Source organism: Thermobia domestica, chromosome 2 (assembly GCF_964235325.1).
Source record: "Thermobia domestica chromosome 2, izTheDome1.hap1.1, whole genome shotgun sequence".
Lineage (NCBI taxonomy): Eukaryota > Metazoa > Arthropoda > Insecta > Zygentoma > Lepismatidae > Thermobia > Thermobia domestica.
The window spans coordinates 121795084-121809873 of NC_137455.1; the positions used below are offsets into that span (position 1 = coordinate 121795084).

The window sequence follows — 14790 nt, forward strand, 5'->3', positions numbered from 1 at the left end:
CCGAGGATCACACCATCACAGCAGATTTACCAATACATTGTGGATCGGTTGTTGAAGAGACTTCGACTTGTAAGACACGAAGTTTCTGATTCTGACGAATTGCTCCTCCATGACAACGCGCCTTGTCACAAGACTATGCTTTTTGAGCAGTTTTTGGCTAGTTATTGTCTGCATCAGTGACCGATCTCTTTATTTTTTATATCAAGCACGATCTTACCAGTGGACTGAACAGGATCACACGACAAGACTTCCAGAGAAGAGAGGAGGAATATGCGGAATAATAACATGTGGTTACAGTTATTCTTTTATTTCCTTTTTATGCCGCTAATCTTGAAACTTAGTAGACGAACTGTGAGGTGTACGTGGCTTGGTTTCGTATTTAACGGATTGAGAAAGAAAAGAACAAAGAACTTCCAGATTTCTTGAAATCATCACTTTCTTTTGGAAGTATTAAATTTGCTTTAATGCCACGTTTCTTACATACTTTGTGTAGACCATTAGCAATTCGGAATACAGAAGAAGTCCATCCAAATTTGGAATTTAAAAAAAAAAAAAATTATTGTATTTATACTTAACAAGTGACGTTTGATTAGTTAATATGTAAATAGTGCATTTCACTTTATTTGTTACTAATGTTGAAAATTATATTTAGTGTGTTTAGTTGATTGTTTATATTATATTGACTAGTAGTGTTGATAATATTTAGATTTCTCGAAAGATATCTTAAATAATATGCTACTGAAGATATCTTTAGCTCGATAGCTGAAAATACTACGCTCATTAGAACTAATTAAATATTTTCATATTGATATTACATATTGGTTGTTTCCTTATATTATAACGAGCATTAACTTGTTTTACTAAATGTAACTTCCTGTATTAATTATACATTCAAACTTCCATGTAGAAATCTTTCTGGATGAATTGGAAGATAACACAAAATAACTTAAAGGGGGGAAACTTTAATCGCAATAGTTGAATTTCATAGCCCTCCCTCCCTGCTGGTCTAGAGGTTAGCTCGTGTACCTTTGGTGCACGAAGTCCTGGGTTTGAATCCCAGTGGGAGAGCATCGAACGCATCCACCTTAGAGTGTAAGTCCACGTCTCACATAGCCTCGGTGCTGAAAACAAATGCTAAACTTTATTAAATACACAAACGAGCATTGACTTTCTGCATTAAGCGGAGTTCCAAGAGTGCTGGCAGTAAACGGGTCCCCTGATGAAATTATCGAAATAGCTTTTCTTACACTGTATTTTATGTATATGAATCAAGTAATTAGGCGTATTTTAAACTGTAATTGACATAGGTTTAATATATGGCAAACTACTCAATGAGTTTCAGTATTTTTATATTAGAAAGAACAAATAGGAAATAAAGAAGTAAGTCACTTAGAAAACTGACTTACTTCGAATTTAAAATATTGAATACTTAAAAACCTTTGAAACGTAACTAACACTAGTTCACGAGTTGAAACAAGGAAAAAAAAGAAAAAAAAAGTATGCCTGCAAGTTATTTTTAAAAAAGGATACTCTAAGAGTATCGAAATACTTTTCTTTATCAAATTTCGAAACTGTTTGCAGATTAGAACTGCCACCATTTTGAAATATTAGTTGTAAAGAAAACTTATCTCCGGTACAATGAAACAGAAAAAGAAAGAAAAGTTTCATCTGATACCTTGATTTATCATTGCACAAAAGTTACGTTTGAGTAATTCCAAGGTAAAAATAAACGCTTCATGTAGATTTCGAATTTTTACTCTGCACTCAGCCATTGTAATATTCTTTCATAATTGTCATTTTTATCATCTTAAGAAAGCTAGTGTACAAAGTAGACTTTCCAAGCCAAAAATAAATAAATAAATAAAAAGGCGTATAGGTATTTTTAATTTTAAATTCAAAATATATCTTTGGAATTTCCGAGTTTAATTATTCGCCTCTCTACTAAATTCTGATAGTGGGTTATCTTGTAGAAAGTGGAAAGAGAACGATTTCTTGAGATTACAGTTAATAAATTTTTAACTAAAACAGAAAATAAGTTCAAAGCTACTTCCGTACATTGATGTGTAAATCGTTTTACACTGCTTTGCGTCAATATTGTTCAAGTTCGTTAAGAGTTTATAGTTTTATTTTGATCTTAAAATCAGTATTAACTGTTGGCCATTTTTAATCTAAAATAAGTGTGCTTGTAATATGATAATGTAAATAAAATTCATTGTACTGCCGTAAATTTGGTTTATCTAATTGATTATGTAAACAGATGGTTATCAAAATCGCGGAAACTTCTTAAAGAAATTCGAGTTCCTTCGTGGCTAAGCGATTGGCGTACGCGCCTTTGCCGTAGGAGACCCAGATTCGATTCCCGGTGGGAGCTCATGTAGTTCGGATTCCACGTTAATCAGTAGGTCCATATTTCATATAGCCTCGCTGTTGAACGGGACGTTAAACTCAAAATCAACTCAACTCATTTGTAAAGAAATTCATCTTAGCTGGTTAATATGGCATGAGATCACGTTAAAGCTGCAGAACAACGTTGAGTCGTAATGGAATGGAGGCATATAAATCATTATCGTTCCTCATGCAATGCAACATTCAGTTCCATTAGTGAGAACTGCGGAGAATATGTACTCCGAAGTCAGCTACAAAACTGCCTACAGACATTCAACAAATGTTGAGGTCTGGGATTGAGTGGATCAAGAAAGGTGTTTTAGTTCATTTCAGTATTCATGAAGCGACACCTCAACAGCCCCACAATGTAAAATGGCGCATTGTTTGTCATATTATAAAATTGCATATTTAGCCAAAAATATTTTGATCATATAAAGGTAACCAAGAAAGTTCTGTCGCTTTTTCATTCACCACCTTTGAATATCGATATGTCACCTAAGACGTATCTAGAAGATCAAAAATAGTCCCCATCAGCATCGATGACTGTCGGCCAACATTCTGGAAGGCCATGGATTCCATCACGGTAGAACTTGGTGGGTCGTGACGCGAAGAAAGTATCAAGTACATCTTGCACCCCTACTAGTGATTTGAACTGGCGTCCTCTAAGGTGATTGTTCAGGGAATGGAACAGGCGATAATTGACTTGTGCAATGTCCGAGGAGTGTGGGGGATGCTATAGTGTTTCCTACCCAAGGTATAGAATGGCGTCCCGGGTTATCTTAGCCACATGAGGCTTAACGTTGTCCTGTAACAGGAGGTTCCCTTTGCGATTCAGAAGTGCTGGCTCCAGAGTTTTGAGTTTTTCTTGAACACGGCTCAACTGCTGACAGTACACAGTTATATTGATGCTCTGACCAGCTGGTATCAGTTCCGATGCACGATGTCGCAAGCAGTCCACCAAACCCACAAGAGGACCTTCTGGTGCACTGCTGGTTTCGGTTGTTTTGGAACCGATTCATGGGATGCATATCAATGATGATGACGCCGTGAAGCTTCGTACAGGACCTATTTCTCATCACATGTCAACACCCTGTTCATAAATGGCTCCTTCCTCAGACGAGAAAGGAAAGAAACTCAGGTATCTACTCGCGTTGCCTTCTGGCCCGGAGTCAAATCATCTGAGATCCATTGACCCAACTTGTAGTGCTTCCCAAGTTGTAGGTGCTGCCGAATGGTTTCTCCACTCACACTGAATTGTAGTCCCAATTCCTCACGTGTCTGGCCACTGTTCACCTCAATTGCTACCTGAAAGTCTTCATTTTGTACATGTGTTGGTCTTCCAGCACGTGGTGCGTCTTCAAGTATTTCGTCACCGTCCTTTAAACTTGTGAAACCACCACTGCACTGTCCCCCGTAGTCACGGCACCCTCACCAAAGGCCTGTCATATCTTCCGCCCTGCTGCAGCGGCGTTTGACCTCAGTTTGAACTCGTACAGCATACACACCCTTATGACGCTCTGTAGAGATCACATGTTCACTCTGTCCTTATATAAGTTCACGGTTCACCTAAAACGATTAACAACGGCCGCGCACTGCGAACGTAACCTTAGTGTTTTGCCATCTCAGGACATGTTACGTGCTGGAAACTACACATGTTTTCATTTCTGTTACGTGCTGGAAACTACACATGTTTTCATTTCTGTTACGTGCTGGAAACTACAGATGTGTTCATTTCTATATACCGGTAATATTAACAATATATTGATCCATTGTTTCGAAAGTGTCAGTTAATGGAAAGATATTTAATTAGGACCTTATTTTCATTTTGATAAGTGGAGAATCTTAAGTTGAAAATGTGACACACAATGTGGCCCGTGTCAGACAACGATGTTTTTTGTAGGTTCGCGTGTCAGATTTATAGGTATTAAGAAACAACTTACAGAGTATTGTATATTGTTCCATCTCCTTTAGCCTAGCTGGCATAACCGTGGGACGTAAAACTCAGATTTCATTTCATTTTGTATGTTGTTCTAACGACGAGTGCTTACATAATGAAAGTACACATGGAAAGTTTGTTCCCATATCAATTCAGTTAACGTATGAGACAGATGTACAAACAAACAAATGTCAGTTGAGTCGAATGTAGACACACTCTTATATTCGCTTTGAGTAAAGTTCACAGTCCTGATACAGTACAGGTTGACATTCAAAAATCCGGCAACTTCTGGAGTTGAGCATTCCCTTATTTTGAATGAAAAATGGCTATGCAACAACGAATAAATGATAAAATAAGAACAAATGAGCAGAAATTCTGCAAGCAAGAACCAACAACTGATTACGGGCTACAACGCCATTAAAACAAGCATAGTTACCAGAAAATAATGGCACCCCAGCATGATAAATTTGTAAATGACGCTCCGGAATCTATACCGCAAATTGAAGGGAACAGATTTTATGATGTGAGTCTATATATTGTAGTTTTGAGTTTTCGTCTCACAGATAGACTCTTTCTCCTGAAGGAAACGCTGAGAAATGAATGATGAAAGGACAGTGCATAATGCTCATGCTTTGAACGTGATTCAAAATCGCGATAGACAGGTCTTGGAATCACCAGTCCTACTCTTTATATCGTTCGATCATGCAGTTTGGCTATATATTGAAGTTATTGTGACACACGAGTAACCCATAACCAGACAATCAGTAGTTCTTTCTAGTATTCGGTTTCTTCATTGTTCTTTACTTTTCAGCGATGAACAGCACAGGGCTCGAAACCTGTGTAATTTTATTAACTGCGTGAATGTGTGCAAATCATATACACACTTAATTAAAAATATTAAGCTTACATTTACAGATGTTCGTTGTTTTCTATTTTTGAAGTTTTATATAGATATAGATATATAAGTAACTTGGGACTCAAACCATGTGTACCTCCACCGAAGATGGAACCCATGTCTCTATCCCAAAAGGTGAACATTAACCATTTAATCATCTAAAAACATAAACCAGTAAATTTAAGCGTTAGTACGAAATAATAAGAATATAACGACACAAACGTATTTTATTATTATTGCAGGTTGGAATGAGTTGCTGATTGCTGCATTTTCCCATCGATCAGTGGAAGTGAAAGATGGAATTGTTTTGGCCACAGGACTTATTGTGCACCGAAACTCAGCTCATCAGGCAGGCGTAGGCACAATATTTGATCGTGTCCTTACTGAATTAGTTGCGAAAATGAGAGAAATGAACATGGATAAAACAGAATTGGGCTGCTTGCGAGCTGTTATTCTCTTTAATCCAGGTATGCAAATAGTTGTAAGAAATTAATTAATGATAATATGATCCATATAGAATAAGAAGATATAAAATAATTGATTTTAAACTCACTGAAGCACCTTTGATTTTAACTTGTCCGTATACGTTTCAGTGACTGCTTGTTATCCTCAGTATGTGTTCCTTAAGAAATTATCCCATTATTGGTGCTTTGTCCCCGAGTTTGAACGAAAGGCATAACATTGTAGTAAAGTAAAATACATTAACTTATTATTATTATTATTTTGCGAAGGTAAATACATTATTGTGTTTGGCGACAGCGAAGTAGAGTAATAATTTTTCTACGATACAGGAAAGTTACTAGTAATGTGGATTCACAAAGCAACTTAAAAATATCTTAATAGATACATACTGAGGATAACAAGCAATCGTTGAAACATATACGGACACGTTAAAAACACGAATGCTTAAGTAAGTTGAAGATCTGTATTTTATATTTTATTAATTATAAGTAAGGCTCGAATTCTGTGACGTGGTATTTTTATGCTGCGATATTTTACGGTTACTTAAAACCACTAACAACGGCCGGGCACTGCGAACGTAAACATAAACACATTTCTGACTCTTTTGAAGACGAACACGCAGTTTTATTGATCATATAAATGTGTATTTGAACCTTATATTAGCTTCGGTAATATATGGGCCATGGTATAAAGCAGATTTGCAACTTCCTTTCATAGAAATATTTGTCTTGTGTGGTGGGATTTGAAGGAATACTGTACAATGTGAGTGGTAATGGTTCTTGATCTGGCGTAGCATTAGCCACATTGAAAAGAGAAATCACAGCCTCAGCGTCTCTCTCCCCCTTCTTCTCCCCTGCAGTGATACCTGAAGTCCGGTTTCTTATTTTACATTGTACCGTACGATATTAATTATGGTACGGTGCCGTATAATGTTTTAGGTTACATCTAAATTTTTCATTTCATTTATTAGCACACTATTTTTTAGGTCAAAATAAACACTACTTACATTCATGTTTTCCCCATATAAAGGTACTGTTGTGCGTGATGTATGCTTCACGGCTTAAGAACATTTATTGAGAAGAAAAATAACATTTTTTTTTTTTTTTTAATAAATTCCATTTTCTCTTTATTGAGTTAGCAATGTGTTATGATCAATGTTTCAGAGCTAAAGATATTTATTCGGAACAAAATAACTTTATAAACTTAAGCTGAATAAATTACTATTCTTCGGAATTGTTGTTAAATATTTGTTTACTTTTGTGAGTCATTCTGTCACATTTTGCCAGTTCTAAGGCATAAATGCATGCTTATTTTCAAAGTTACTAGGTCAGAGAAGTTCGAGCCCTAATTATAAGTGATATACTTTTCTCTGTTTCTTCCATAACTTGTGCTTTTATCAGTTGTAAGTGCAAATATGCAATTATTCGTGTGTTTGGTTTTGAAAATACAAAATATGATTCTGAAGTAAGTTAGTCTTTCAAAGCTGCAAATTATCTTTGAAAAATAAAACTGTAACTAACAGGAACTTGTTTATATGTACTGTGAAAATATTAATTATTGACGAAATTCATCCTTTACAGCATGTTAACTCTTAACGCTAGAAAAATAATTTTTCTCTCTGGTTTCGGTTCCAATATTTTTCTTCTGCAGCTGACAGAGACAGAACAATTTTCAAGATAATCTGTATTACCAATCATTCTTAATATAATCTGTATTTATTTATTTTCTGCTTGTTTTTAAAACGAGGTTAACAATGAAGAATTATTTTTATCTTGTATTCGAGCAACGCTAGGTATTTCATTAGGCTAAATGAGACAAATTATTTATGAAATTGAATGATTATGGAAGAAATTGGTGGAAAGCGAATGTGGGGAAAAAATGGAAAAACCCACGAACACGATGTTGTCCACCAAAGACTCATATGACGTGGAATCGAACCAGGGACTCCCCCACGGCCCACCATATTTCAGTTTACCAAGCATGTTAAGTTAAAGTACACTTGAATTAATTTTATACAAATGTGTTAGTATTTGTGGTATATCGATAGTACAAAACCATTATAAAACTTTTAACAGCCGAATCAAAGATCCATCTGCTGTGTTTGTTTTGTAGAACAAAAATCCAATATAGAATTCCAATCAATCTTTGCGAATGTGTGAAGAAAAAAATAACAGCTTCGGAATGCATGAACCAATTTGAGTAATTGTCGATAACTACAGAGAACTACGATACCTCTGCACCAAATAAACCGCTAGCTGGTCCAGCGGTCTAAGGTTTCAGGCCTGTCTTTCATAAGTTCGAGTCCCGCTCGGGGACATTTTGGCTCAGTGGCAGAGCACTTACCTCTGGTACGTGGGATCTCAGGTTCGATCCCCGGCCAAGTAAGTTTGTAGTGAGCAATAGTGTCCGTAGGTTTTCTCGTTTCCTCCTAGATGATCATTCCACCGATTCTTTCATAATAATTTGCTTGCCTTAATTATCCGTCTCCCTTAGCGTCAAGGGCATAATCGTGGACAATAAACTGAAAGATTTCGAGTCCCACTCAAGACATTGTTGTGTATTGTCTTCTCGTCATGGATTTCTTATCGTCTCCTTTAGCGCAGAGGGCAGAGCAGTTGGATATAAAACTCAAAAAGTTAATAAATAAAACCAAAGTTCGTTCTAACATCATTTAAAAGAAAAAAAAAGATATGTTGTTATACTGGATACTGAACATTCAAACTGTATGATCTCATTCAAAATTACTGCAATATTCTTGTGAATTGTGAGAAGTAAACGTTTACATTTTTGTGCAGAAATTAAAGAGATTTTGTTCTGTACCTCAAATCATCTTTTACAGAAAATCGTTTTAGATTTATGGTAAAGAATTTGTCACCCTTACCAGCTTAAATGCGTTGTAGCATATCTTTTCCATTCCTTTTGACCAACTTTCCAAAGACCGTCGAGCGCGCGATCACTTGCCGCAACTGAGAAACTTCCATGCTCCACGATCTTCAGCTAATCTGTTCCTGTTCACGTACAGTTTTTCTGTTTTGATATCCATCAAGTGTAACCTCTTTCGCCTCTTCCCTCTTTCCTGCCACTCCATAGCACGTCCCTCATGATACAATTCCTTCTTAGCCACTATTCAACCAATTTCTCGTCCTCTTCTCAATAATATCTAAAATTCTTCTCTTCTCCCGTACCATTTCTAACACACTGTCATTCGTTTTCCGCTCGACCCAGCTAATTCTCTCCATTCGCCTAATGAATCTAGTTCTGATTTTTGCGTAATATCCATGTTTCTGTCCCATACAGTACAATACTTCACATAATGCTTTTTGTGAGTCGCTTTCTCTATTTTTTATTCAAGGTCCCACAAAATAGACTTTTTTTCTCGTAAAGGCTTCTTTCGCCATTCCTGTCCTTGCTTTTATTTCATATTCGCACTTCATATCACTAATACTACTACCTAGCTATCGAAAACTAGTCACTTGTTCTATTTTTCTCCCCTCCTACTTCTATATTTGATACCGACCGTTTCGTTCCAATCACCATTGCTTTTGTTTTTCTAACATATGTCTTCATTCCGTATTCTTCACAGCCAGTCCTCAAGTTTTCCAACGTCTTACTTATTTTTTCCGCATTCCATAACAAGCGCCATATCATCTGCATACCGTGTACACCTAACCATTCTACCTCCTACCGAAGTGCCGTCTTCGTTATGTACGCTCTTTTTCAGTCTCTTCTAGATAGATAGAAAGTAATGTTGGCGAAACACAGCATCCCTGTCGAACTCTCCTTGCAGTTGTACTCCCCTCTGTTATTTCCTCCTCTATTCTAACACTTACTTATTGGTTCATATGTAACTGTCTTACGAGTTTTCTGTCTTTACATTCCAACCCAGCCTTCTTTAGAATTTCCAACAATTCCCAATTCACGTAGTTGAAAGTCTTTTCTAGATCAATAAATACCACATACACCTCTTTCCCTTTTTCTATAAACCTTTCTCGATCACCCTTAATAATCCGGTTGCATCTCTGCGTTTCCTTACCTCTCCTGAACCCGAACTGTTGTTTCTCACTTTTTCATTTGTTATTCCATACAATCTTTTTTGTTCAGTATTCGATATGAGACTGTCACATGAAATATGAGACTAATAGTTCTATAATCCTCACATCACTCTGGGTTTGATTTCTTAGTCATCGATATCATGATCGTCTTCAGGAAGTCTTTTGGTCACACCCCTATTTCATATATTTCATTGAAGAGTCGAAACAATTCTTTCTTGCCTTGTTTCCCATATTCTCAATGAATTCGATTGATATACTCGTATTATCTATCCCAGTTGCTTTTCAGTTCATAATCTCAGATATAACTTTTTCATATTCATCCCAAGGAACACTAAATTCTTTATCATTCTTACGTACTTCCTTTTCTACTTCAATATCTAGGTCACTCGATCTGTTCCTACTCTTATTATAAGTCCTCAACATATTTCCAACTTCCTAAAACTTTTACTTCTTTTGCTGACAATCTTCCCATTCATATTTTCTACTGACATCGTAATATTCCCTTATTTCCTCCGAAGTTACATAGATTTCATCTTTCCAACTCTGTCTAATTCTTCCTATGTCCCCGCATTTTTTTTATTTTTTATTTTATTTTTTTTACTAAACTCTTATCTTGTTCTGTCTGTTTCCCTTCGATACTCGTTGTTTAACTTCCTGTATATTTTTCTGCGCTCTTTTGTATCAACCTGTTCCTTTCCCTCATTTTCTGCAACATCTGTTCTGTAACCCAGGGTTTCTTAGCAGTTTTGTGCTCGCGGTAATCTACTACTTCTGCAGCCTGCTGTATGCAAAGTTTATATGTTCCCATGTGTTACTACCTGCACCTATGCTTCCCTCGTTTAAGTATTTTTCTTCGAATTTCTCAACGAAAAGGTTTCTCACTTCCTCGTTTTTCAGATTTTCAGTATTTAACATCATGTTGCCAATTTTTCTTCTGCCTACATTTATCAGTTGAATATCCACTTCGGCTAGCAGAAGGTTATAAGAGAAAATGTCAACCCCGGGAAAGGTCTTCGCTTAGCTATTCCTGTACCTGTCCTGAATCATGACATTGTCTATCTGATGTCTTCGGCCGTCTATTGAGGATTTCCATTTATGCCTTATTCTCTTGCGCTGATTGAACCAAGTGTTCCCAGTCGCTAGTAAATTCTGTCTACAGAGATTGACCAGTTCCTTGCCGACGACACTACTTACTTTTTTCTCTCCCACAGCTGTATTGCGATCAGCCATTACAATTACGCATGCACCCCTCTTCTCCCTGTGTATAATTTCTTCCATTTTCTCATAATTTTCCTCAGTTGTATACGAAGTCGTCAGTGCGTATGTCTGTATCACCACTAGATCCTTTTTTTCTTTCTTTCTTTCTTTAAGATTTTACATCATAACTCTATTATCAACAAATTCTACTTTTTTAAGCTCTTACCAAGACCGCCCTTTTACGTGAGTAAAACATTCTATATCCTTCGCTGTTCAACACCCAGTTATCTTCCCATCTCATTTCACAAACTCCTATCAAATGTAGATTAGTTTGTTTCCTTTTTGCTTTAAGATTTTCTAACTTCTCTCTTTGTAAACGTTCCATGTCCTTATCGTAAACCTTTTGCTCCTGTTTATCTTTTTCTCGATCAGTCTTCTCCACATTGTTACTTTAGTGACTAATAGTCCTTCCCAAGACATCCTCCTCTCGGAGATCTGAATGGGGGGATATTTTACCTCTGAAACTATATCTTGACCTACGAAAGACCATTCTACATATGTTCCCTTTCTGCTATCAGCAAATTAAGGAAAAATAAAGTGATGGTTTTTCGTTGCTTTCCATCCCGCAGTATCCCAGCTGTTAAATTACTCTGACTACGCCCGAAACTCATATCGAAGTTGCCTTACCAATCCCTATGATTTCCACCAACCTAACTACTGGAGAACAGCTGCCTTCTCCTAGAACAAGCTTCGTTTGGCTACTTCATTTAGGCCAAACTCGGTAGGAGTGGCCTTTTGGTAGTGAACTACCGCCGACGTAGCTCTGAATTTCACTGTAGCACGCGATTCTCCCTACCTGACACATGTAAAAGTGGTGTTTATCTGGAAGCTGTCTGTAAAAGGATTGCATGAAATCCCGTTTAACGTGTGTATATCGCTATTGATTTAGGTGTAGAACTTGATACCTTGTCGTGGTGAATGACAACGTGAGATGTGTCGCTGTCATATAGCAATGACTTTTTTCCGCACCATGTATAGTAGCGTAACTTGCCACTATAGCAATTATCACCAATAATCACAAAGGCGCGTGGAACACTTCTTGCACATTCATATATCCAGTCAGAGCGTCCCCTGTAATTTTGTTTGCGAAGTTATTATTTCTACGTTTATCAGAAGGAGAAGATTATCCTCTTTTTCTCTCATTCCGATCAATACCCATGTCTTGTCCCTGTGGCTACAAACTTCTGCGTGTCCTCTGCAAGATGGCGTTCGTACAACTTCAATGTTCATCTTTCTCTCCATGATATGTAAGAAACGGAAAATTTGAGTTCAATTCTTGTGTTTCTTTACCAGATGTAAATCTTGCGAAATTATGCGATTTACAAAATGTTGTACTGCCCTCGCTATTGTCCATTAAGACGGTAGGTTCTCACGTCGCACCAAGGAACGTTTTTCATTTTACCACTTCGGGAGGCACGCCTGGGCTCCTGATATCTACGATGCTCAATATTAGAGATCCCAGTAACAACAGAGATGCCCGTTTGTTGCAGTTCAACACAGTGTTGATCCCTTTCATTGACACACGGAAATCTGTATCATACACAGTTTGCGTATTTGACTATAACTATAACCAATATCAGGACACTAGTGTAGTACTTCCGAAAGGCCATCATTTTCGGAGTTACATGAGCACTCATACACTCAACAGTCGTACTCCCTGCAAGTCAACAGACATCAGTTTTGAACTACCCGCTCTGGCGTATTTACGCGTGCTACTACATATACCTGAAACGTCCTTGTGTATTATTTTTACATGTTCATGTACTCTTGTTTGAGACTTACGTAATAATCTTCCATTTTTCCCGCCTTCAGTGATCTTTGCGCTCATATGGACTTAAAAGAGTTCTACTTGAGATAACCCTACGGTGTATTCAGAGTTTAAATAATGTAGTTTATTTAAACGTAAATCTGCGTTATTCTCGTGGGTGTGAATTTAGTATTTCTACATTCATCAGAACCTTACGGTATATCCAAAGTTCAAATAATGTCCTGAATCAATGCGTTACTCTTTTGTTTGTGAAGTTATTATTTCTACGTTCATCAGAAGGATAAGATATATATATATATATATATATATATATATATATATATATATATATATATATGCAGTATTTTTAAACTCATGTTAGTAAAGTGAATATCCGCTTAACTAGTAAAGCAATCCGCTTCGGATTTTTTACCAGCTTCCATATTTGACAGCTTGTTTAAAAATAAATATATTAAAAGTGTACAGTTAATGTGTTCACTGCCATATTGGATAATTCATCTATATATTCATAAAATGTTAATCTCTTTCAGATGTAAAAGGTTTGAAGTCTGCCCAACAAGTGGAGCATTTGAGAGAGAAAGTTTATGCAGCCTTAGAGGATTATACACGAACTACACATCCAGAAGACTCGGGAAGATTTGCTAAGTTATTGCTTCGACTTCCTGCGTTACGCTCTATTGGCCTGAAATGTCTTGAACATTTATTTTTCTTCAAACTCATCGGAGATGTTCCCATTGATACATTTCTTATGGAGATGCTAGAAAACCCTTCAGATCCATGGAAAAATAGCTATGGCAACTGAATATCCAGTTAGTTATTTCAGACTTCGTGTTCACTATACAATTGTAAATTATGGCATATATAACTTGGGTTTCACTGAAACCCAGAAGTGAAGTGAAGTGCCTGGTTTGTCTTCAGCTCAATTTCCATTACAAGAAAGGGCATTACGGCACAGTTAACACGATAGAGACCTATATTTACATTTTTATTTCTATATTTGTAACCAAAGGGTTACTTGTTGTGGAACTTTAAAATTTTATGAATGTTTCGTGTAATTGTTGTAGAGATTTAAAAGAAAACGGTGCGTGTTTTAAAGAGACGTATACATATAATTTTGAGTTTGTTGATGATAGTGTGATAACTTGATACTGGTTATTGTTAGTCCTTCGTAGAACTTTTTTAATTAGTACTTTTACGTTTTCGAGCAGGACCACTTGGGTATGTGTTCCTGAATGTGTTTCAATAACTTGGTATTAAAGTACAAATAACATCTTATCATTTATTTGCAAGTCACGTGGTCTGAAAAGTTTTAGATTAAATCAATAATTAACTCTGGCTGCTGAAAATAAGTATCTTCTTGTTAGATCACAGTTTAAAATGCGCCAGAGATCCACGAGAAATGTCCTTTCAGCACGAAGCATCGAATAATCTTCTAGTGTCAGCATTTTACGAAAATATATTTCTGTTGTAACAGTGTTTTATTCAAGTACTTGAAAAGATGAACGTTATACTTGCTGTGAAAAGTTAACAGGTTATTTATAGCAACTGTTGGCCGAAGAATTTCTTATAATGATGTAGAAATTCTCCAGTCAGCATTAGATTAATGATTTTAACGGGAATGAAATTTTGCAGAGATGCACTGCGGTTTATTTGTGGCTGTGTGGATGATGCAATTACGTACATACATGTATGTATCAGTTTGAGTGCGTGAGCATGTGTACGTGTATATGCGTGTGTGTGTTTCCGGAGACAACAGAAAACCTGTACAAGACTAGTTGTACATAAATTATCAAGATTTTCCTTTTGATTGTCTATTTTGCAGTTAAAGTCCATTTATACTGTAGAAGCTTGTTCTATGAGGTCTACCAGCTGTTGTGAATATATTTTGACTGATGATAAAATTTATAAAGGTTGACCTCCTGTCAGTCGTGTTTTATGGGAACGTGCATTCCAAGCTGGTGCTAAAGTATATATATATATATGTACATAAATATATATATTATTATTATTATTAAAATACCATTATCGTAAGTAA

At 36.4% G+C, this 14790-nt stretch overlaps 1 protein-coding gene across 3 annotated transcripts in view; it reads left to right on the forward strand.

Annotated features, from left to right (window-relative positions):
• Window positions 1-14790, forward strand: part of LOC145675198 (retinoic acid receptor RXR-alpha-B-like) — a 175206-nt gene extending 160416 nt beyond the window's left edge. For all 3 annotated transcript variants that reach the window (XM_081745577.1, XM_081745573.1, XM_081745576.1), the window contains exons 7-8: window positions 5459-5683; window positions 13286-14790. In XM_081745577.1, coding sequence (XP_081601703.1) covers window positions 5459-5683; window positions 13286-13557 — 497 coding nt within the window. In that variant the 3' untranslated portion in view covers window positions 13558-14790. The remainder of the gene's footprint in view (window positions 1-5458; window positions 5684-13285) is intronic.